Source organism: Mytilus galloprovincialis, chromosome 8, assembly GCF_965363235.1.
Source record: "Mytilus galloprovincialis chromosome 8, xbMytGall1.hap1.1, whole genome shotgun sequence".
Lineage (NCBI taxonomy): Eukaryota > Metazoa > Mollusca > Bivalvia > Mytilida > Mytilidae > Mytilus > Mytilus galloprovincialis.
The window spans coordinates 32822365-32849778 of NC_134845.1; the positions used below are offsets into that span (position 1 = coordinate 32822365).

General features: G+C 30.8%; 1 protein-coding gene across 1 annotated transcript; it reads left to right on the plus strand.

The window, feature by feature from the left end:
* The first annotated feature begins 14070 nt into the window (after positions 1-14070).
* Positions 14071-25655, plus strand: LOC143085592 (uncharacterized). The gene is made up of 9 exons (XM_076262046.1): positions 14071-14210; positions 17633-17850; positions 18624-18784; positions 20192-20442; positions 20816-21222; positions 23144-23425; positions 24287-24475; positions 24950-25097; positions 25339-25655. The coding sequence occupies exons 1-9, from the start codon at positions 14144-14146 to the stop codon at positions 25587-25589; spliced, it is 1974 nt and encodes a 657-aa protein (XP_076118161.1). The 5' UTR covers positions 14071-14143; the 3' UTR covers positions 25590-25655.
* The last annotated feature ends 1759 nt before the right edge of the window (positions 25656-27414 follow it).

Sequence of the window (27414 nt, forward strand, 5' to 3'; positions counted from 1 at the left end):
CCGCATTTGCACTGAAAGGCTATATCGTGGCGAGAGCTAATTCGAATATTATCACAATTTGAGGTATATTTATAAAATCAGACAAAAGGTCTTTCAATAAACTAAAATTCTAGACTAAAGCAAATTAATTATTTACAAATAAAGTTTTAGACATTTTTTGTCGCTATTTTTCACAATTTACAATTCACGCATAATCTGCGTTCTCTGGGATTGGAATTTGTCCTTAAATGCACAATTAAAAAATCTATTAAATACAAGATCTAAGAATGATTAAAACAAATCCCCTGCCCATTGAATGATTGATTTAAAGGGATAATTTTTTGCTTTAGATATCTTTTTGCTGATATTAGTTTGTTTACTTTCAACGATATTTATTGCTAGTCGAATTTGTATTTTTCATAATGTATGTTTATAAATGTTCTTTATTATTTTAAAATGCTGGCTATACACCCAAACTCTTCATTGTAATACTTTTGTTAATCATATTTGAAAACGAAAAGCTCGACTGACAGCATAAAGTTTGAGTAAAAAAGTAGAACAAATAAAAAAGTTTGAAACGTGTCATATTAAAACGTCGTTAAGGAGAGGGACGCATTGACGTCTTGCCTCAGGATTCACTATGGTTGTAAAAAAGTACATCTTTATACTTATTATATACTAAGTTTAACTTAAGAGATCCCTGTTGTTTCGATCACTGAATAGAAAACTAATACAGTTAAAAGACGCACGAAAGAATTCGATCAAGAAAAACACAAAAATAGTATACACGAAATTCGGTGAAACTTGTATTGAGCAATATACAATCACTTATAATAGAAGTTATGTAGATAAAAGAAATTACTTCTGGGTTCTAGATGAGGTGCGAGAAAGGGTGTTTTTTAAACACTAGAATTGACTTATTACCAAAATTTCGTTAACATAGGAAATACCAACGACACTTGGCTGAATCATATAAAATAAAATAATATATTTATAATTAATAATACTTAAATTGTTTTTCTGCATGAACTCCACAGTACATGGATTTTTTATTATAAGGAAACACACTTCTCTTACCATGATAGCCTTATTATATTAATCGCCGATTGTTTTGTCGATACAATTCTCCTTCATTTTGGTCCTTGATTTGTTTGACAATCAACAGAAAGATATATTGGAAGTTTCGTTGATGAAATTTTATTGATGAAAATATTTTTTCTCATAGCAAATAATCTTTCTATATAATCCTGTACAAGCAAATATATTTGAATTGTATCCCTTTATCCAGCTTTATACTAGTCACACATATTTATGATATTACAGTGACTTGACTGTTAGTGTTGCTCTCCACCAATTGCAATTCATGCAAAATTTTGACCAAATTGCAGTTTGTTTTATAAAATCAAATTGTTCAACTGGTCAGAAATTTAAACCAACTGCTGTAGAAAACCACAGCCAACTCATGAAAGTGCAAGGTGATAAAATAAAACATACTTACAATCCTATAAGACTTTAACTCCACTTTAATGATGTTATGACACAATTAGTTTATCAGTTTGTATAGTTATATTATATTCATTTCCATGCTGAAGGGGAACTGTTTATTTTGAATTGCTATTAAATTGTCAAAACTAAGCTTTCATATAGTTTTTCTTTCTAAAAGTATTCTATATTTATAAGAATCAGATATCATTTTAAACAAAACATCATATATTCAGTAAAATATGTGTAAAATTGCAATATATGTTTGTAGGAAGTTTCCATGGGGGAGATAATAACTTTTCTTTCAAAAAGTCCTTATTCAAAAGAATAATATTTTAGGTTATCTCCCCTGAAAACTTATCAATAGCATATTGTTATTTCACACATATTTTACTGAATATATGATGTTTTATTTAAAATGATATCTGCTTCTTATAAATATAGAATACTTTTAAAAAGAAAAACTATATGAAAGCTTAGTTTGGACGATTTTATAGCAATTCAAAATAAACAGTTCCTCTGTAGTATAAGTCTTATAGGATTGTAAGTATATTTTATTTTATCACCTTGCACTTTCACATTTTGGCTGAACAATTTGTTCAATATTCTGACCAGTTGAACAATTTGATTTTATAAAACAAATTGCAATTTGGTCAAAATTTTGAATGAGTTGCAATTGGTGGAGAGCAACACTAACAGTCAAGTCAATTTAAATTGAGAAGATGTGGTATAAAAGCCAATAACACAACCATTCTCTGGACGGCCTTCAACAAGGAACACAATCAATACCGTGTAGTAAGCAATAATAGGACGCAAAATGACAAAATGTAAAATGATTCGAGCGAAAAAACTAAGTGCATGATTTATGTCCAAAACAATAAATGAAAAATAAACAAAATAAAATCAATCAACGACACCCACTGATTACAGGTTTCTGACTTTCGGCAGGGTGCGTCCACATGTTTTCCAGAAGTGCTCACCTAAAGTTGATGTTTCTTACTTTTCGTTGTCAACAACAGTTGCTTTGATACAAGCTACTGAAACGAATCTATATGGGAAGAATTCCAATGGAGTTTAAATTAAGACCGTTTATGAGCAGCTCTTTTCCATACATAAAACTCCCTTAAAATGTGATTGATTTCAAAATTGTTGTTTGTGCAGAAATAACACACATTAATTGCTGATGAGGTGTAAAACACACCATTTAAAGTAGCAACTTGAAAAAGTATATAAAAAAATCCCCTAAAGAACTAAGAAATAATATCATGAAAAATGTCATGTTTTATTTTTAAATGAACTTCAAGGTTAATTTCAGTATGACGCGAGATTGCTGTTAGCAAATCAAAATAATGTATTATAATGAACAACACATGTTTTAGTATGTAAGCTTTTATTTTACTGTTAGTTTTAATATACTAACTATATGTTTTATTTGTGTTATCCAATATTTCATGGTATACGCAATGTTTTATATGTATATTGGAATGTATAATGTTATACAAGTGGTGAGACATTATAAAATATTGAATCTGTAATTATATATGTAAATGAAAATTATACTTTATAAATTTTGTGAATCAGAAGAGCTTTTGCTTGATTTACATTCATCAGAAACGCTACACAAAATCAACAGTAGTATACAAGTCATAAACCGATTGAGAGAACACTAATTAGTGTTACAAACTTAAACCGAGGGAAACACATAAAATTTAACAGAAAAACAAACACTGAAGTGCAACAAAAACTCCAACATACAAAGAACAGAACTATTTGATAACAACAGTCATATTCCTGACTTAGTACAGGAAAGTTTATGGTTAAAGGGTTTTATGGCTAGCCCAACATCCCGCTTATATGTAAATGTTAAAGAATATCGATAAACTGACAACAACACTGTTAGTTTTTTCGTTAGAATTGTTTTACATTTGTTATTTCGGAGCCTTTTATAGCTTACTTCGCGATATGGGCTTTGCTCATTGTTGAAGGCCATACGGTAACTTATAGTTGTTAATTTCTGTGTCATTTGGTCTCTTGTGGAGTGTTGTCTCATTGACAATCTTATCACATCTGTTTTTTTTATATCAAAATTTGTCATTGTTTATATATTCTAACGAGGAATTCAAGTATATGTTATAAAGCATGTCAGTACCAGAGCACTTACTACATACTGAGCTGATGAAAACAGTCCACCAGGCCTTGAAGTCATAAAATTTTCTAGTCTGTTATTTGTACTCATACTCCAATATCAACCAATCAAAAGTGCTGCATTTCATGCTTCGAACATGATTTTTGTGATCCGAGCACTGAGCCAAGTGTTATGAAAAGCGAGATAAGAGCATAAAGAAATAATAGATGCCTACAGTATTTCAATCTCATACTCTGGAAGTTGATCACAAAAAGGAGAAGGTCCGGTAAGGGCTAGTTTTGGCCTATTACTCGAAGGACATCAAATGTACGATTTTTAACATTTTTAAATAATTAAGTGTCAACCTCAGTCGACTAATAAGTATATGTAACAGATTTGTACTGATCTGGTCATTACAGACGTTTCAAGCTTAATTATGAAAAATATATCAAATATGCCATAAAGCGTCTCTTTTCAGATTGTTTTGTCTTAACTGTTGGTATTCGCATTCGTGTTCAGTCCTTTATTATCATCATATACAACATATATTTAAATGCGGCCACTTCCATTTTGGACAAAAACTGTCTTAAAATTAACACAAATGAATGCTTAAATTGTGAAGACTTCAGTTATACTAAATTGTTATATGAATTTACAATAAATAGCTAAAAAAATACTTTTTAACAAATTGGTAAAAATGCTATAATTTGAAGCTAAAAGGGGTCTTATCGGGCCTACTCATTTCACAAAGACTATCGAAAATATGCTGTTGATCATTCCCAACAGGTCAACACATTAAGATTCGAGTTGTGTCAACCATTGATCGTGACCTAGGATAGGATGAATTACATAAGACAGGGCTAAATGACATGTTTTAGTGTTGAACCTATATGCAATGATCATCATAAATACCTTGATTGAAATTTTGTATCTGCGCCAGACGCGCGTTTCGTCTACAAAAGACTCATCAGTGACAAGTGTCGTTTAAATATCTGCAGTATATTGTTGAATATATCTTTCAAATGATGTTTCGTTTGATCTTTTTGAAGCTTCGCAATTAACTGCCATTCATCAAAGTTCTAGGAATAGAGGCAGAGGATTAATCACCTTTGATTATTATTCTTGAAAAATAACAAACGAAGACCAGACTTCTCAGGAGGTTTTTTTCATGAGCAACATGACAGTTGCCACATATGGAGCAGGATCTGCTTATCATTCCGTAGCACATGTAAGCACCTCAGGTTTTTGGCGGAATTCGTGTTGCTACGTTTTTAACTTTCTATGTTGTTTGTTTTAGACAGTCATCCCCCCACTAGCGAATGGAAAACAATGTTCGAACATATAATAATAATGTTTCACATATTGTTTGTTAGCAGTACTTATCGAGGGGTATCGTTCGCAGTTTTTGAATGCAATGATTCGTCCTGAAGAAAATACGCGCTAGTTCTAAAACTCAATGTACACTATGTTTATTAGCGGGACAAAGTTTTGAACATTCAAACTTTAAAAAATGTAAATTAAAATTGAAATTTAGTTTTCTTAATGGTCAGTAAAACAAATATCTACATTTAGAACCATAGACTGACGTCAAAGAAATTGGAAGAACGATAGTAATTTATTCACAATAATTTTGGTCGGACCAAATGTCATTTGAGATATAATCAAGTCTTATGCATTGGCTGCAATTGAATAGTTTCGTAAGTAGTAGAGGCCATTGGAAAGAAAAATCTGATTGCAGATTAATTTGCTTCATCTCATAAATCGTGGATCTATAATAAAAAAGGGAAATATACTAGACATACTTACTCCAAGTGTGACGAAATGAATACGGCGGTGTGGATTGAATACATTGAACTTTCATGACGTATAAGTCTATACAAGGGTGAAGACATGTTTGATCTATTCAAACAAACGTATCCGTATTTGCAAATAATTAGTTGTGACTAACGACAAAACAATATGTCATTTTCCTGACTTAGTACAGGATTAAAAGGTCATCGTTCAAAGTCCAGGCAAATGAGTATATCACAAGCCAAAAGAGTGGTTTAGTCATCCAAAAGAGCATAACTACCTGATGAGTAAGTTTGATTACCCACTCGGCATTAGCCATATAATAAACAATGTTTGTTTTATTTGCTAAACTTAGGCAAGCAGTCACTCTGCTAGCAGCCAGTGTTCAGATATTCTATAAACTCTAAAATACTAAATGTTTTTTATACTATAAATAAAGCTCTTTAATCTAACAACTAAAGACACTATGCATGAGTAGTTCACCTTTTATTCAGAAAATTGCGTTGGTGTGCGGGGTTCAAGCACTGGCTTTTGATTGTTACTGTGATCATATGAAATTTTCGTTTACGATTTTCTTTAAAAATCAAGCCGTTGACCTTCTAAGTTGTTTTTACACTGGTCGTACATTTTATATTGCTTGATTTACAGAGTGAGCCAAAGTTCCACGTTGAAGGCCATGTGGTAACCAGCTGCATACATCCATGACATTTGATCTTGGATGGATAGTTGTCGCATTGACAAAACCAAACCCCATTCTATTTTTATTTTACGTATGGTAGTTATTTAACATGTGAAATGGGTACATATTGCAGTAGATAGAATATAATTAAGTTTATGAACCTGTAATTTAGTGGTAGTCGCGTAGGTTGCTTTATTTCTTATGTCATATTTGTTTCGAAATTTTGCTGTTTTTTCTCTCGTTTTAATTGCTTAACACTGGTCGTTTTGAGGCCATTAATTAATTTGGTCTTTGTAGAACACTATGCTATTTCAGCCAATACTCCGCTTTGTAGGCCATTCGAGCACCTTTAGTTTATATTTTATATAATAGTTAGGTTAGAATCGCACAAGTAATATTTGGGATAACAAACATAGAAAGCGTCTCTAAATTGATACATTATTATTCTTTATTTGCCACCCCAGCTGTTATTTTTTACAAATCAAGTTAACATTTTCCAGCGCCGACCAACAATAATCCGGATTGAGATAATTTGTTCCTTTCTTCGGAATTTGATGAGACTGTCATCAAAGTGAGAGGTTTAGCGCTTTAAAACCAGGTTTATTCCACCATTTTCTACATTTGAAAATGCCTGTTCCAAGTCAAGAATATGACAGTACTTGTCCATTCGTTTTTGATGTGTTTTTTCATTTGATTTTGCCATGTGATTATGAACTTTTCGATTGGATTCTCCTCTGAGTTCAGTATTTTTGTGTTTTTACTTTTTTCTAATCATATAAAAACTCTCATCTGGACAAACATTCTCTCGTTTTCCAACATGTCCATATTTGTTTGAACAAACGGCTTGGGACGTTGCTATCGTCTATATAATCCCTATCAAACGCTCTTTCAAGGAAACACGCAAGTAATTGTCTTCCATTGAAGATCACAGACCATCGCAGTTTAGTTCTCAATGCTATTCAACTTCGTACTGTATTTGGCCTTTTTAACTTGTTTTATTCAAACGTCACTGATGAGTCTTTTGTAGACGAAACGCGCGTCTGGCGCAGATACATATTTTCAATCCTGGTACTTATGATGAGCTTGCTTAGAATATAAAACCATTGCACTTAAGCGTAGACCACTTCACTGTCAAGTTCTACAAATATATAACTGTGATCTGAAATCTTACAAAACATATTCAAATGGTCATAGACAATAGTTACTGCAGTTATCTGTCTTTGATTTCCGATAGGAGATTAAAATTATCTCAATCCAGGAATTTATTATAAAAATAGTGGTATTGTTAATAGTTAATATTGTTATAAGTTAACATCGTCTCTATCTATGGTTAAACTTTTGTTTGCACATATGGTTAACCTGTAAAAGATTTTACTGTAACTAGTTGTGTTTATTTCCTAAATATATTAACACAACCAAATTGTGTGTAATTTAAATTTCACAATGGAACCCTTTTTCCCACAAACAGGGGTTCATTTAGGGGTGAAAACGAGTTTGCAATTTGTTTTACATTTAAATATCTATTAAATGTATTTATTTTAGTTGCAGTATAAAATAAAATTAGGTCAATGTCTTAAAAAAACAATCTTTTTCGTACTCGACACAAAACTGGTACCTCGCTCTTACCTACATTGTAGTTTCTCCGCCTCACACAAACAAGTTTATATTTTCCTGACATTGACCTATAGCTAATATTGTATATTTAGAAATTCTTGACGGCTGATTGTGTTCATCTAGTCAACAAGTTATAATCGTATTAGTTTTTTTTTATCAGGAGATCTTTATATATATTTCTTTGATGTTATTTAAGAAGAATTTTTAATTTATTTCTCAAATAAAATCTCACAATTAAATTGATCGCAAACAGGTACGGGTAAACGTTTATCTAATAAAATTAGAGCTGCATAATTTATATTATTAGAAATATAATTCCCAAATGTCATGGCTAATCGTTCACCTTTGAGAATTTGTGCTATTATTGTCTGTTCACGCATTATCTAAATAAAAGGTTAAATATATGTTGTGTTAAGAAAAGTTGTAAGTTGTACACATCCTTATGGTATGCTTCCTCTTACCTTGACTTTTTTTTGTAAGACAAAGACAAAGACAAACACTTTAGTAAAGTCTCACCTTATGTACATACATCTAAAAAATATAAATATATAAACAACAGCGTAAACATAAGACACACTAAAAAAAAGTTATGAGAGACTGAATAAAACACATATACATAATATATATATATATATATATATATATACAACTTGTCTAAACATCAACACAACAATGTTAGATCTGTAAATTTGCTTTCGCAAACTTTTTGTTCTTCCCTCGCCGGGATTCGAACCCATGTTACTGAAATATCGTGACACCAAATCGCCTGCACTGTAGCCGTCCCGCTAGACCACACGACCACCTGGGCTTCACAAAAATAAAGCTTTCGGTGGCCGTGTGTTACCTTTCCTCGTCAGTTTTAATCTAGCGTCGTACTACAGTACATGATATATAAGGCATGGATATTGTAACAGATCAGCTCAATACATATGTGTTACATCAACCTATATAAAAGGTCAATTTCAGCTTATACATAAAACACTCATAAAAGAGTAATGTCTAATGAGTACCTGATTAAAACATATTGACACAAAACAAGTAATTTATATACAATCATTAAACATATAAAACACTTTTTCTTTTTAATAATATATCATGGCAGATTTTGGCAGCATACAATTGCATATCATCATTATTAAACATAAATATAAGTTTTTCATCATCAAGCATACTTATAAAACTATTCTTAAAGTGACTGACACGATTATAAAAGCTATCACATAAATCTGTATAAATTGGACATTGCAATAAAACATGTTTTTCATTTTCAATATCATTACAATTTTTTAAAACACAACCAGCTTCGTTTATCAATACGATTCGGAGATTAGTATTGTGTTGATATTTTAGGTAATGGTGTATATGTACGTTGTACCCAACAATTGTAATACCTTTTAGTACAATCTAGGGGGATACTCACGGTAGGAGGCCGGAATCAACAACGGAAAGAAAACCAAACTAGAAAATCAAGAAATACGCTATTAATTTAATAAAGAGAACATCATTATAATTATTATACAATTTCACAGTACAAATATTATAGTCAAAAATAAATTGAAAACAATAATTAAATATCACAATTCAAATTAGATATAATATAATAACAATAATAATTACCATTAAATTAAACCTTTTTTTTTTTAAATTAAAATATAAATTATTTAAGTTGGTGCGGTTGTTATTTGTCCTGTAACTGTTCCTATTGTTGATCCAGTGCTTGTAGTCGTTGTAGTTGATCCAGTGCTTGTAGTCGTTGTAGAGGCTGGTATTGATGTTGATACGGCTGTGGATATGGTAGATGTTACGGTATGTCCAGTTGATATTGAAGTGGCACTGGAACTTGCAGATGGTGTCGATGTCTGTAAAGAAGGATATATTAAAGAAAAGTGCTGAGGCGTTTGAAGACTAGTTGTTTGAGGTGGTGGTCTTGTGTTAAAAGAAGATGGAATCGTTGGTCTACGAATAATGGAAGGTCTCAAAGGTGTGATGTGAGTTGGTGCTACTGGATATCCGGTCCACGATGAGAGAAAATGGTTGCTGCTGCCTTGATGAATTGGCGATGATTGCAAAAAGAGTTGATCGTCGTAAGGAATAGTTGTATTGTTGTCACAATCTTCAACAGGATAAGATGATGGTTTGTCTGTTTTGAAGGTGACAACGTTGTCTGTTTTATCGAAAATATCCAAAATATCAAATGCTGAGTCAAGTTTCTCCTGAATTTGTCGATGGTGGCTGTAATTGGATGGTGTCTTTCCTGGCTTTTGTGGTTTCTTTCCGTTGCTATACATAGTCCTCTACTATTATATTGTGTTGATATTTTAGGTAATGGTGTATATGTACGTTGTACCCAACAATTGTAATACCTTTTGGTACAATCTAGGGGGAGGCTCACGGTAGGAGGCCGGAATCAACAACGGAAAGAAAACCAAACTAGAAAATCAAGAAATACGCTATTAATTTAATAAAGAGAACATCATTATAATTATAATACAATTTCACAGTACAAATATTATAGTCAAAAATAAATTGAAAACAATAATTAAATATCACAATTCAAATTAAATATAATATAATAACAATAATAATTACCATTAAATTAAACCCTTTTTTTAAATTAAAATATAAATTATTTATAAACTTTGTCTTATTTTTCCAAAGTAAAATAAAAATAAAAATAATTTTTAATCTAAATTAATTCGAACACCAAGAGACTCACCTAGAAAATCAAGAAATACGCTATTAATGTTTTAGCGACTTGATTTCCTTATATACCAATTTCTAAGTGTCATAGAGGCCATGAAGCTGTTATTGTTAGTCCACAATAAATTAAAATAAGAGTGACCAAATATAGTTAAGGTACAGAACTAGGCCATAATTATCATTTATATAAAAGATGAGTTTTCTTTAATATCTGTAATTTCTACTTTTGAAATTACCACAATATGTTTCAAAATATATTCATTAATATTTTCTTAACCTTAATATAAAACAATACACAACTTAGAATCTATATAAAAAATAATATAAAATAACATTATAAATTTTAATTAAGATATTGATGATACTAAGGTACTAGTTTGTGCCCTATAGTTTATCAATGTTAATTTATGGACGTAAGTTGACCATGTCACTACTTGAACCATTGTCCGAAGTTTATGACTTGTTTGTTCATCCTTCACTTTCAAACAAAGATTTAAGTAGTATTTGTTCTATCAGAAAGTTATTTGACCCAAAGAAAGTTAGTTTGACCAAGTTAAGTTTACTTGAACTAAAAACTGGACATGAAAATTTGGCCTTTAAAGTATATAACAGTTAAACAATAATTTGTTATAAAATATTTTTCACATTAAATTTTATATGCATTAAATATTGAACTATATGAAATCAAAAATAAAGTGCATTTTTCTATTACAATATTAGTCTATAATTAATCATTATAGAATGGAGATTATCAGATAAGCCTTGATTTTGTGCTTCTATTGTAATTTTTGGATGAAGTAGATAAAACTCAATTGCATTGTTCACTCATATTTATCAATAAGATAACATGTGATTGGATACAGGTATCATATCATAAAATTGAGAATAGAAATCGGGAACATGTCAAAGAGACAACAACCCGACCAAAGAGCAGATACCAGATGACGGCCAATGGGACTTGATGGTAGGACTCTGCTAGCCACTAAATAAAACTGTGTACTAGTTCAGTGACAATGGACGCCATTCTAAACTCCAAAACATATAAATGAACTCAAATTAAAATTTACAAAGCTAACAAGGGGTCGAGACGGATGTCAGAATAGGTAACAAAAGAAACTAAGCAAAATGAAAATTATAAATAAATAAAGAACTACTACCAGTTACTGACATGCCAGCTCCAGATAGACCTCAATTAATAAGATTATGTCTTCATCATATAAAAATCGAGCACAATCCCTCCCGTTCGGGGTTTAGTATTATACCATCATAAAATATATGAGAAGAACATAACCCGTATCATACCAACAACTGGTTTTGAAATAAATGTGTGAATTTTTGACGCAAAGACCCTACGTGTGAATCAATATTGATACTAAAATATGTCATCCTTTATGACCTTATCTGAAAAGTAGTACAGAAAGAGGTTAACCAGAATGTAGGGGTGGTGACGTCAAATGGTCCATGCTAATGTAGCAGAGCGACGGGGATAGAAAAGTTTTTGTTATAATGAAATGATTCACAATGACTTAGCATAGCATTGATGGTATCATAAGAATTCTGTACTTTTTAATCACAAAATAAGGTAAATAGGTGTTTTACATTTTCATGGCTTAACGTTGGCCTTTTGTTTCCCAAGGTAGGTGACAGAAATCAACTTCGGAGCGCTGTGATATTATGCAAGGGCATGCTTTGTTTATTGTTTTTGTTTATACATACCTGCAGTCTGTATACTTACAAAATGTATGTTGTGTCATGTGTACTATTGTTTGTCTGTTTGTCTTTTGAATTTTTAGCCATGGCGTTGTCAGTTTATTTTAGATTTATGAGTTTGACTGTCCCTTTGGTATCTTTCGTCCCTCTTTTACAAAAGAAATCTTGAAACACTTTGAAATATTTTCTTGAGAATTCGTCGAAAAGTGGGGCGAAAGATACCAGAGGGACATTCAAACTCATAGATGGAAAATAATTTTAACAACGACATGGTTAAAAAAGAAAAAGATAAACAAAAAATATAAATATATAACAGAAAACATAGAAAACTAAAGACTAAGCAACACGAATCCCACCAAAAAACTAGGGATGAAAAGACTTCCAAATTTAAATAAATTTGATATAAAATGACAGTCACCATGAATACTATTAATAAGCTCTGTTTGAAGATATTCTTGAGACCATTCGACATCAATTTCTCAAACAGAATGATTAAGCTCAATATATATACCATGAATGGAGTTTTATTTGTTAGTCGCACGTCACAGTGATGTTTAAATAAAAAATACAGTGAAAAAGGTCAAGTTCAGTACGAATTTGAGGAGCACATGCGAATCACCATTCCTAAGATTACTGTTTTGTCCTTTATTCTTTTAATAAAAAGTGGTAAAATTTAGAGAAAGTAAGTATTGTCACCTATGGCGGAAGAAGAACTAATGTTTTCTATATACTAAATATAGAACGGATAATCAAAACCAATTCAAGAGTTGAGAGTAATGTTGCACTTTTTAATAGCTTTTGATTAGAACATTTGATTTTCATCACCTGGAAAGGTATTTTTTTTGTATTTACAACTACTGTGTTAAGAAAAGCGCTGAGTTATCTCGATATGTGAATTTGATGATTACTGACACAAAACTTTATTCTAAGACTCCAATGTTTGATAAATTGTAAATAATGTAACATAATCTAGTATTTGTTTACGTTTCGATGATTGATTCATTTGGAAACACAAGAATTCAAGTCGCGACAAAAATGAAATATTCTCTGTTTTGGTTGTATTATACCTAAAATGAATCAGGTTTGTCATGCCATAAAACCAGATTTAAGCTTAAGTTTTTCTTAAAATGTCCTGTACCAAGTCAGGAATATGGTGGTTGTTATCAAGTAGTTCGTTTCTATGTATATCGGTGCTTTTTCCTGTTGTAACTTTGTTTTCCTCTTATAGTTGATGAGTTCTCTCAGTTTTTATGTGTAACCCGGATTTGTTTTTTCTCAATCGACTTTTGAACATCTGTATAATACTGTAAATATAAAAAAGAAGAAGATGTGTTATGATTGCCAATGAGACAAGTGTCCACAAGAGACCAAAATGACACAGAAATTAACAACTATAGGTCACCGTACGGCCTTCAACAATGAGCAAAGCCTATACCACATAGTCATGTGTAAACTTGTTTAGATACTAGTATTTACAAACCGAACATCTAAGATATAACATATTAATTGGACTCACTGTCAGTTTCAATATTCCAATGTACTTGCTATTTCTCCTATCACCGAAGGCGCCTAACCTCTGGAAAACGTGTATCCTCTGTAACACAAAATATCATCTCAATAACATTTTTCTCGTGTATTGCTCTCTGGTTCACTGATTTTTATAAAATTAACAAATTAATAAAAATGGAACAATGTATATCCCAAAGGCAACATTTCTATAAGCTACTAATACTTGGTTAGCAAAAAATATCAGTACATTGATACCCCGTTTACTACAATGTATTACCGAAACGATACGATTAACATATATTTACATGTATTCAATTTGTACTTTCAGTATCATTCGGTAACGTGTCTTTACACTATGTCATTTCGTACAAATTTAATATTTCACTTTTTGCAAAACTAAATAGTTCGAATGTCAAAGGTTTCGGTCCGTTAGTTATCATATATAAATAGCTCTGACAAAGTTAATGTTTTTCATTTGGTAAAACTCCCCTAGTGAAAACGACTCTTTAAATTTTAACCTTGATACAACGAAATTTATAAAACTATTAATCAAGATGCATAGAATATTAATACTGTTTGTGCTGGGATATTCGAATGTGATTGCAAACTTTCAGCTTAATGGTAACTATCATTTTTTCTTGCACAATTAATTATAGATATCCATAGTATTTCGAGAAAAAAACGTCAAAAAAAACCTATAAAAATTAAATATATCTAAAAAAAAAAATTAAATAAAAAATATTGAAAAAATTATATAGAAATAATAACGATATGTGAATAAGTCTACATTATTTCGAGATTTCATAACTCATATCTTAGTATGAACTTTTTGAATTTATGCATTGCATTTGAAAAGATATGAAGTATTAATTCAATAAGATGGTATTATTTTTCTATACACCCCTTTCCAAATTAATAATTTTTCTTCATAAAGATACATGCAAAGTAAATAAAGAGTTAATTGATACCGCTCATATTTTTGTTCACATTGTAATACGCTCAAGGCTAATTTTCGTTTTATTTTTGTGTATTTCATTTCAAATATTTTTATCAATGTTTATATCTAAAGTTAGTAATTCTCTTTTCACTCAATTTTCCATTCTTGTTTTCGTACTATAGAAATATATAAAGTCCATTTCAACAATTCCTTCATATTCAATTTGTATTATCATTTCTAACAGATATAATCGCAATGAGCGCAAAGGAAAAAGCATCTGAAATAACACGTTTTAACTTACTTATTTTGCAGCGCATGATAATTGAAATACTTTTGCCTTTTCTAACAATCATTAGAATTAGATTAACAATTATAATCGTTAAATTTCAACATTTGTGTAAATCCTTTGACATTCCAATTTGGAATGATGTAAGACAGAAACAACCTATACACCTTATCGCTAATCACGGCTGACCCGGCCGCTTGAACTTTTGACGTCAACAACAATTACTTTTCCATTGTGGCGTCAGATATTTTGTTTTATGACGTCAACATTTTACGGGAACCCGTGTGATATCCAGCAATGGCGGACAAATAGCGATAAGGTGTATTCTAAACGTGTCGAATTATTGATAATTCATCTGTGATCAAATACTTCCGATAATTTGTGTATCGTGGGTTTTCATGGGTTTCTTCCTGTTTGCACTCCTCATGATGGGTATTCCAGAAAAGCGCTCCGGACGCATGAAATTTATATAACGTGTTGTTTTCTTTTTTAACTCCCTATTTTGAACTTTTCATTTTTTTATAGCAAAAATTCTAACGGTTTCTTCACATGCTTTATTAGTTACACAGCGTTAAGTGACCTTATACATAAATACGGTGTCAGTAGTTTCTAAATGGTACAAGATAGGGCATAGATCGAACACCATATGGAAATTACATAATATGCATACATATATCGTTCAGGTCACTAGCACACTGTTTGGCGAATTTATCTTACAAACTATCTTAACATGAAGAGGTTGTCAACCTTGATATCCTAACTTTGAAATAACATAACCGGGACATTGTTTTATTTACGGTCATCGTTTTGAAGAATTTTTTTTTGTCAAAAAGCATGAAAAAATATTTGAACATCACCGTATTTGAAATAAATCTCACACACTGACTGTGAATGACCTAAAATGACCTAAAATAAAAGATAAGTGCAACAAACTTGTGGTTAGAAAATGGATAAACATGTTACCATGTGTTCGCTTTAAACAATAATATTCATATCCTTACTATAGTCATTTGCCATCATCGTGGTTGTTGTTTTTAGGATGGAAAATGTATGATGTAGACGTTCCACGATATCTGTATTTAAATAAGTAATCTATTAATGATTTTATTAAAGAGTGTGTCCTATAATGCCGATCTTTGGAATTCATTTAACAAAATGCATCACTTGGCTACTACGTTGTCAATGAATGGACTATTGAATTAGTTATGCAAAAGTTGACATCGCTGTTCATCGCTCGCAAAATTGAGCGCAATATTTGACTACCTGTAAGGTAATGCAGTCTTTCCAGTCTATCAAAATAATGTTACATTTAAATATTCCAATTAAACTTTTTAATGCGTTGCTAACATGTTTCACTTTATGCACTCATATCGTGGATAAATTCGTTCTTACATGTATGTAGACGAAACCCGTGTCTGGCTTATTAAATTATAATCCAGCTGGTACCTTTGATAAGTTATCTAATGATATCAACTTATAATTTATTCCAGTAGAAACAATTTCGTTTTTTAGAGCGCGTTTTTTTTTACCTTTAGTTATCATATAGAGATTTTTATGAAAAAGTAAATTCATAACAACTATCATATTCTTGACTTAATACGGGCATTTTCGTATGTAGCAAATGGTGGATTAGGTAGCTAAATCTCTCACTTCTATGACAGTCTCATATAAACTGCATAAAGAGTCAAAGAATTATTGAAAGTTAGTAGAGGATTGTCAATACAGAGGGTAGTATTTGAGACACTACAAGTAAACAAGTTCGACAAGTAGATAAAAACACATTTATAAACTTACCTACATTTTTTTTTCACTAAAAAACCATTTTAACAGTTTATGTACATAGCTTAAGAAGAATATAGTGATCTGTTGGCTATTGAATGTGTAAATACTTATGTCAAACAGCCATTTAATAACGCACAAAAGAAGGTGAATAGCCTTGCATGGCTAGTACAAATTCGTATAATGGATTATGTTTTACAAACTTGATTTAAATTACATTTATCACAGGGAGTCATCTTTTAACAGAGATGAACAAAATTCGTTTCACACCAAAAATTTGCTTATAGTTAAAGTATGAGGTCTGTTTAAAAAGGAATACAAATTATTTTTATGTAAAATAAAAAGTCTATATAGAATGTTTTGAAAGATATCAAGTTTGCATACAATATATCAACTTTCGATATTTTAAGATTTTATAATGGATACATCAGTAAGTTCAAAACATTTCGTACATACAACGGACATTTGCCTAACGGACATTTGCCTGCTCATTCGCATATTATTCCTTATGACTTATCAATTAGATTAACCAAATTTTGATCAGCAATGAAAGAGATATGACCTTTTTTTGCTAGGCTCCATGTTGCTCAATCTTACGTTTTCGTTGTTGTGTATTGTGTACGTTGTTATCATTTTCTGCCATGGAGTTGTCAGTTTGTTTTCACTCATGAAGTTGAATATCATTTAGCACCTTTATCCTCTATATGGATTCGGAAGAACTCAAGACAATGTAAAATCTCAATCTCTGATATAATCTCAGGCTTCGATCTTTTACTCCATTATATATGCAAAATATTTACTTTTTTATAATACGTCATCTATTGTTCTTCTTTTATTTACTTTTTGTTTTTTTTATATTGTTGTATACATATGGTTGTATACATAGTTTAATACCGGTATCAGTTATCAATTGTTATCATAATTTTCAAAGTAACTAAAAGTTACCTTGTATATAAGTATATATCACTTTTGTTGTTAGTAATACATTTTTGAGACAGTGTTATGGTTATTTCTATTTCTCTATTAATTTTTATATTGTAGATTACAGCGACCATCCATGTATACGTCCGTGTGGTATCAATACTAGAAAGACTTGCGAATATACGTTTACTTTAGAGTATTACTACACTTTGTCGAAAGCATGTTACGACTGTCCTTTTAACGTTTCTGATTGCAGTAGAACTCATTGCGTTCCTGCTGATGGATCACCACGTCCAATTCTTACAGCAAACAGGATGTTACCAGGACCTGGAATTCATGTAATATCTCTTTTATCATTATTTATTTGATGTTTATGTATTTTTATTAACGATTGTTGATCACTAGATTCTTTGGGCTGCTTGACCCGTGTCTTTGTTGTCTCATTGACATAAATTTCTTTTTTTTGTATTCGTATGCATACATTTAATTTTATCCAGAGTTAAATTTTAGAGCATTTGACAAGAAAAGGTTCAAAAGTAAAATCACAAAAATACCGAACTCCGAGGAATACTAGTTTTCAAAACGGAAAGTATGTCGACAGCTCAAAAACATCAGACTCTCCTATTCCTGATTTGATATTAACATGCTCTTTTGTAGAAAATTGTAATGGTTTAAATGCATTTTTCTAAATTACTTATATTAGAATTAAATGTGATTTACTCCATGCTAGTATTCAAAAACATTCAACTGAGATAATTCATTTAATAATGATGATACAATTACCAAGGATACATAATACATCCTATTTTTGCAGTTTTTTTGTCGTGTGAATGATAACTCTTCGACTGTAAAATGCATGTACAAGTTTGACGCCTTTACTCTTTAATTCTTACCTTTTTTTTACAAGTTCATTAATTTCTGCAATAGAAAACGTTCGAGTTCGTTGCATTTCTCAAAACAGGCCAATCCTCAAAGATTTAAGTTTCATTTTTCCTTTTTTGAACATCCACGATCGTTGTTTTAAGTAAGTGAAATATGTTTTCTATACATTTTAGATTAATAACATAACTTTACTTTAGTTGATAATCATACTCGTAATATATTTGAACAGGTTTGTCTAGACGATACAATAGTTGTGAACATAATTAACAACTTATTGGGAGGTGAAGGAGTATCAATTCATTGGCATGGAATACATGTACCACCACATATGGATGGTGTGTCGATGTTGACACAGTGTCCAATTCCAGAATACTCATCATTCCAGTACAGGTATATCTATAATACTAAAATAACGAGGTCGAATTTGTCAGCCGTCATGGGGTAAAAATGACAAATCAAAGAATTTAACTTTATATATAGTTAATGTAGGACAATGGTGTTGATTAAAAATTACACCACTCCAGACCCGTTTGTTTTCCATATAACTAATATTGCCAATAAGTAACAAGTTCCGGGTCAATTTACTTTTTTCAGTTTTAAAGTATATCGAAGGTATACATGAATATAAAAACCAATTTATAAGTAACCATCGCAATAACGGTCTGATGGATAAATATTGGTAAGTAAGTATAGTGGTGGTGTACATGTATCTACTGTATTGAAAGGTTATCTTGATTTTTTTCATTGTTGAACTCCAAGCTATGTTTTTACTAATTAACAAAATTGGCAAAGTTATAGATATATATATACAGAATGTGGCTGGGTTGAACTTTAATGACGACACAAATCCTTCCCTAAGCTAGCATTGTGGTGTTACAGTATATATCAATACAAAGCATAAACACAAAAAACATAAAACACAAAAAAAACAACCACAGATTGGATGTAAGGCATTCCCAAAACAAATAAATACTAAGGACAGATCTGAGAGTACTCACAGTATTTGATAGCTTGTTAAAAGCCAATAACAACTATTACGAAAATAATGCACCTGAGTAAAAAAAGCCCCCTAAAAATGATAACCAAAAAAGGGCAAACGACGAGTACATCAGCATCAAAAGAAAAATACTGAAGGTGACCTAGATGAATACATTCTAATACTGGAGGTGGAACCAAAGTGTTTTAAATGATTATGAGTTTCTGATCAACTAGAGTCGTCTTATGCATGGAATACATTCCATCAGCCTGGTGAATTCTCAAACCCTACAAATAGGGCATATACAAAGTTTGTTATATTGATACACAGTCTCAATGGATAATAAAGCAAAATAATGTAATAGATAGAACAACATTGACATAGGGAAACATAGACTTGAAAACACTTTAAAAAAGGACTTGCACACAATTTTAATGTATTGAATTAAATGCGTTTTAAACTTCACGTTAACAACTTTAAATTATAAAAGTCATCTAAATAATGAAATTGAAAATGAGACAAAAGGAATTTTCCTTTTATAAAATTTCTTTTCTACTTCTATTTGCTTACTCTTTGTACCAAGTCCTTTGTATACCTATGTTATATTCTGCATATTTCAATAGAGAACTAAAATATTTGTATTTCCCTTTGTTAGTTATAACCGAGTTATTAAATTTCCGTTCAACAATATGTAGAAGAAGTAAAACTACATTAACATGATTAAGTCAATATATCATAAATACCAACGATTTTTTTTTATTATAATGACTTTGATTTGTACTTACAAAGAGAATAATAAATAATCACCTTATTTACTGTAGATTCTTGGCTGTAACTCCTGGTACACACTACTGGCATTCTCATGCGGGCATGCAAAATGCAGATGGTTTATTTGGACCTCTTATTATCCGTGAACCACCAGAAAAAGACGAGCATTTAGGGAGATATGATGTTGATCAACCAGAATTCACTGTTCTAATTAATGATTGGTTTATAGACATGATGCCTGGACAGTTGTCGTCTTTGCTTCATCGTACCGGGGGTGTTTTGTCGGATTCCATGCTTATTAATGGTAACTTGTTTGAAGAATTTATTTCGACGAGTAATAAAAAAGACAATGTTTCTTTAGACCACAGCTACATTTATAATACCAGGACAATAACGTCCCTATTCCGACCAACGTCAGTGCAAATTTACCGTTTTGCATAACAAAGCAGAATTGTTAATCTGTATGTTCCTTATTTTTGAACGTCAATGAATCTTTGCATAAGGTAAAAAGGGATAAGGAAATAAAGAAAAGACAAATAACTTTATTTTTACATTTTTTAAGTGTTCGATATATTCAATATAATTAAAAACTTATAATGTACCAGTTAAACATAAACTGATTCTTAATACTGATATACTTTATCATTATATTTATTAATTTATCTATTTGACGTCAGGAAAAGGTGCTTACCACAAATATATGAGAGATAATACCACAGTGTACACACCATATGAAGTTTTCAATGTTCAACTTGGACGAAGATACCGTTTTAGAGTAATCACAAATAGTTTGAATACATGTCCAATATTGTTTTCGATAGACAATCATAACTTAACAGTGATTGCAAGTGACGGATCTCCGTTAGAACCCTACACCGTAGACTCGATAGTATTGTACTCTGGTGAAAGATATGATATAATAGTTCACACTAATCAAGATGTTAAAAGTTACTGGATGCGAACATCCGGAATGTTACTTTGTGGAACCTTAAAAGCGTTTCAGCTTGCTGTTGTAAAATACAAAGGAGCGCCTGATGAAGAACCTGGAGGGAATAAAGAATGGAATGTAGATACTCACGGTATTGTACGTAAAATGTCAACTTTAAAGAATCTATAGCAATTGTTATAAATACTTTGACTTATATTGATTTACTATTACAGATTGTGACTTTGATGGAGAGTTGTAAAATTGACACTGTTATCACATCTTCTTATAATATCAAAATAAAAAAAAAAACATTTTATAAATTTTAAGGTCAGAACTTGCAAATTCAAATTTATAATAAGATGAAATCCATAAGAGACTCTAAAATTACATAATAAATTCATTCTACGTTGTTAAATACGCAACTTCATAAAAACTGCTTAGAACCTGTTATATTCAGTCGACAGTTTGTGAAGTAAAAGATTAAATTTATAGAAATATGAAAACGTGGAATAATTGTCAATGAAACAACTAACTACTAGAGGTGTAATACCACCATTGATTTTCCCCTATTAGTCTTTGTTAAATTGGCACTTTTAAAAAAAATGTACAGTATTTACCTTTATTTCAACCAAAGAAATACTTTGCATGAATAAAGTTTAATCCTGTCCAGTGCTACAGTGAAAATTTCACACTACATTTCATTGCATATAAGAAAGTAACCAGCACCGGAAGTAAACAACCCAATTTTTACACTATTATTTACTGGTTACCTGCTTTGGTAACTATGTAACTTTAACTTTCCAAAATATTTTATAAGACCATCAAATAAACAAAGAATGATGCTTTCAGACACCCAACATACATGTTTATGACTCAGAAAAAATTAAGTGCATTGAAATGCAGGGTTAATTTTCTACAACTGTCAAATTCAAGGGAATATTTTTTAGACCTACTTTCGTATGCAACCGGATGTACCGTATCATGATTTGGTGGTATTACACCTAGAGTTCACATGACATGAGAGTATGCAGCTTAAGGTCATTCTACGTTGCACAATGAGTTAATCCAGCTAAAAATAATCATGACATTGTTGTTATAATCCATAAACATGTAAAAAGTGGTACAGTAACTCTGAGCTTATAGTGAAAAAAGCAAGACAAAATGCGCATGCAGTTCAATTCACCTATATATGTTTTGCCGCTTATTAACATGTAGCGGATTATATGATTTGATTGTGTTTCTTCCTACATACACATAGTTGTCTTGATACTACTCCGATTTTATGAAATATATAAATATGCCTTGTTCAGTTTTTGAGTTCTTTGGATTTCCACAGTTACTGTTTTGAATTTTGAGTTGTCTTCATAATCGATTTATTAGATTTGAAAAATGGTAAACTTTATTTTGCCTATATCTATATTGAAAATTTAAAATAAAAATATACATCAATATGTATCTTGTCCTATAGAGACGTTTTAGATCTGACATAACGGTATGAACGGTGTTCATAATTGTAGGCCGCACGATGACGATAAGTCACAAACATCTATTCTGTTTTACCTTTGGTTGCTAACACGTCTCATTGACAATCAACTTACATCTGTTTTTTTTTTAACATAAAGCAAACACTAGTGAATGCAATATTATATACTAGTACACATAAATATTTTGATGTAAATGTGTTCTCACTGAATTTACATTATCAATTAGAAATCATTCTTTACTAATGGCATGGATATACAGTTGTTTCTCACAAAGTGTATGATTAAAATGTCTTTCCATAAACTAAACTGATGCACATGCATATAGCTTAAATTTTTTAAAATTCTTAAAACTCTTGTTATGAATGAATCATATAAATATTCCAATAGTTATATTTTACCGTTTCAAATATCTGTACCTGTGCATAAAAACTTGGTCAAACGAATTTACAAATCAGGTTTAAAATGTGAAACTATAAGAAATGAGATGGGGATTGATGAATGTAACAAGTACTTATTTTGATTCAGTTAGTAAAAGATGTTCCGATTCACTATCGATCTTACGACAGTAAATTATTATTTCATCATTTATTTAGCAACTAGATCCACTGAACACACAGACAACAGAAGGCGTCGTTGATATATCGCAACTCAATTCTACGTTACCCAATGATGAATCCCTCAAAGAAGTTCCAGACAGAACAATTTATCTCGGTTATGACTTTAATATAATCGATAATTTCCGATCCCATGACAAGGAGCTTTACAGTGTTCATGAAGTAGATGCACCATTTAGAAGATTCACACAACAAATCAATCATATATCAACGGTGTTTCCTCCATCACCTGCCCAAACGCAGTACTCGGACATTCCGACTGTAAGTATATTTATTGGTCAAATTAATATTCACTTTCGAGGAAGTAACAAGAGTGACTTTGAAGAAATACCGTTTTTAAATTTTAGTTTTAAGTGAATTGACCAATTCTTGAAAGAATAAAAACCCGGATAGTTTGAGTCACTTTAGTTGCAAACAGAATTGTCTCAAATACTAGTATATACATACATTGCGTTATACAAATGACACAACTAACTATATCTAACTGTCAACTTTTCAATGTAACATCAAGCAAAATCTTATCTATACGAATGGCTTGCCATGTTGATCCATTGATATATTAATATCATGAAATAATTTAATTTTGAATGTAACGCGTCTTCTGATTGGCTGACGTTGTTTTGTTCATCAGCTTATAGACATAATTTAGTCATGTTTCCGAGACGTCATCAACGTTTTTTATCTGTCTTTACAAAAAAACATAAAAAATGTGGTGCACACTTTAAAATAACCCGCTACATAAACAGAAAAAAATCTTACAGTCATTCCCTAATAGTTACTCAAATATAAACTTTTCAAAGGAACGAAAGAAGATGATAAGAGGACAAATATTTCAAGAGAACCAATAAAAAAACTTGTCGAAAAAAAACCTTTATGACATAAAGATACAAAAATCGAACAGTAAACTCCAGTTAACAAAAAACTTTGAATTATTGAGTTATGAATAGTCCACAAACAAACTAAAGTGAACCCATGTACTCATCCGACGGCATATCTACAATAATAAAAACGGTATATCCTTTACATTCGTATTGACTGGATAACAGTACTAATCTCCATAATGTTGAAACAATGAAATATGTCTATGTGAATTTGGTAGGATGTAAATATATTGTATTATAGGGTCTATTTTGTAATGAAGAGTCCATGAAAGCAAACTGTACTCGTGAATTTTGCCAGTGTGTCCATGTTATTGAAATTGGATTAGGGGAAGTAGTAGAAATTTTTTTGGTGGACGAAGGTGCTACTTTCAATACGAACCACCCATTTCATCTTCATGGGAACTACTTCAGAGTTATAGCTCTGGATAAGGTATATGAAAATTTACCGGGAAAAATTGAAAACTTTGTGTTCTATAGATCACGTAATTGGTCAATTCCATATTTAGTCTAAAACCATTATGATTTAATAATTCAAATCCTTAAGTACATGTATCATAATACGACCATTATTGTGAACATATCATGATAGTGATAACTTAATCAATTATTAACATATTTTACACTTAAAATGTTACCTTATCGGTCTAATATGTTCAAAACTAGTATTCCTTTGTTCTACAATAATGATTTCATTAATATATCAAATACCTAAGAAATCCTGCATGATATTAGATACGTTTGTGTCATGTGCATGCTTTGGTTTTTAGGCGTTGAATGTTGTTCAGTCATGCTACAATTTACAATGCAGCAAAGTCGAACACACATTAGTAGTTTGATTTCATATTATTATATATATCACTATATGTAGTTATGATGATCATAAATTTCAATTCTTGTATTTTAGCTTAATACATCAACAACGATAGAGGAAGTCAAGGCATTGGATGCAAAGGGTATGATTCATAGAAAACTTGATAAAGCCCCATTGAAGGATTCAGTAATGATTCATGATGGAGGATTCACCGTTCTTAGACTACATGCAAAAAACCCAGGTTTGTAGTTTATTTCCGTTTGAAAATAGCATATTTATAAACCAATAAGATATCATACTGATTGAGTTAAATTGAGATCAATCAAAATTGTAAATACGAAATGCCAAAATCATATATCAAACAAATGATTTATATATTATAATTCATGTTCACGAACATTTTTATAAGTAGTAGTACATAGTACATAGTACAATCAAAATTAAATGTAAAGACGGCATATTAAAGAAACCGTCTATTGCAGGTTTTTGGTTCTTTCATTGCCACTTCCAAACACATACCGAGATGGGTATGGGTCTTACCTTACAAGTTGGAACACCAAGTCAACAGCCAAAAGTTCCGAAAAAATTTCCAAAATGTGGGCCTTGGAAATATGAAGGATATGAAGAAGAGGGACAAGAGTCGAAAGATTGTCCAACAAATAAGGAATGCAGAGTTATGATGTCTTACGTTGTACAGTTCCTAATGTTTTATACAATCATATTACTATACTGACAAGACTTAAACTATCTGTAAAATAAAATTTTCATAAACATTTCTGATATCTTTTGGTATAATGTTCATCTGTTTTCCTTTCCTTCTTTAACTGTTTCTTCAAATCAGAATAAGGAAATGAAACGAACCATGATTACACACAGAAACATTTCGAAAATTATATATATATATTGATACGTTTCTAATATTTTACCTAAATACATTTGGGGTGCTCGTCATACATACATCACCTCACAAACACACATTTTGCTGACTTAAACAGGTTTTGACATGTTTAACACAGTTTCCTATAATTATCAATGTTGAGTATTGGAAATGAGTAAAGGCGAATCTAAAAAGATACATGATAGATAGATTTTTTTTATCAATATGTAATCGAAACTTGTCCCGTAATTTGAGTTGTTAACATCAGATCGATATGTATCTGGGAATGAATTCAAATAAAAGCGTATAATCTATGATATACAGATAGTATAACAAAGAAAACATTTATATTTGTGTTTGGTTCTTCCAACTAGTACTGAGATAAAAATAACAGTACAACTTGTAACCCCTAGTCAACAGTCTAAGGTCCAAATAGAATATCCAAACTAAGGGTCTTGTATATATGAAGGAATTGAAGAAGAGGGATGACAGTCAACAGATTGTACAAGAAATAACAAATGCTAAGTTATGATGTTATATTAATGTTATGCAATTTTTAATGTTCTTTACACATGGTTTGCCTTATTAATATGAATTCGAGGGTTTTAAATATATTGATTCCTATTGAAATTGTCAAAGACTTTTCTGATATATGTTTCTTCTTTAACTGTTTCATTAAATGAAAAATAGAAATTTATTTAACTATTAGTACACGAAGATTATCTAAATGCTTTTAAAGTCCAATGATTACAAAGAAAAAATTCAAAATTAATACTGATGCATCTATACATTTTTTTAACAAAATTAATTGTGTAAAACGTCATATATTTCACCTAAAAAAGAATCCACAATATATCTTAATTTTAACATATTGTTGTGATCAGGACAAATGCACATATATCTACAATATGCCTTTATTCTTAGTCGGACAGTTCGAGAGTTGACCAATATATTAAACAGAAGTCTCTCATCTCCGCATCATTTCTGTAATACCAACAACAAAACATCAATAAATAAAAAAAAAAAAAAAAACACCTACTTGAGAGTAACACTAAGTTAAAATTTAGAACAAAAGATATATAAATAGAGGGGAAATAAAAAAAAGTGCAATTATAACTAAAATCAATAAGTACTATGGACAAAAAGCACAAAATACAATCAACGGTCGAAAAAATACTATAGCGACAACTAAAGATGTAGCAAATGAATAAGTTCAATATACAACCGGTTGTGAAATTATGTGAATTCGAGGTGTAGGCAGTGACACTCATCTCAACTCTTTGTAAAAACTGTTATTGATATGTCGTATAATTTGTCAGTGTCATGTACTGAAAACTTGTTCCGTAATTTTAGATGTTGTTAATATTGGATATATAAAAAGGGGAAAATAGTGTCGGCTATAGATTGCACTAAAAAGGATTAACATTTTGTTCGGATTTATTGAAATTTTTACAAGAAGAATTTTATTTTTATTACAATGGTCTATCATATTACTTAAATCATATGCCTTTAATTTTGTCATTTTGATGTGTTAACAGTGGTTTGTTTAGCTTTACAGAAAGAATGATTTAATAACCTATCATTCGTACCGAATAACGATACTCCAAGTTGTCACGTTCGTATGTGTAATGTGCACTCATATAATGAGATACGATAAAATACTTTTAAAGCTTAATACAGT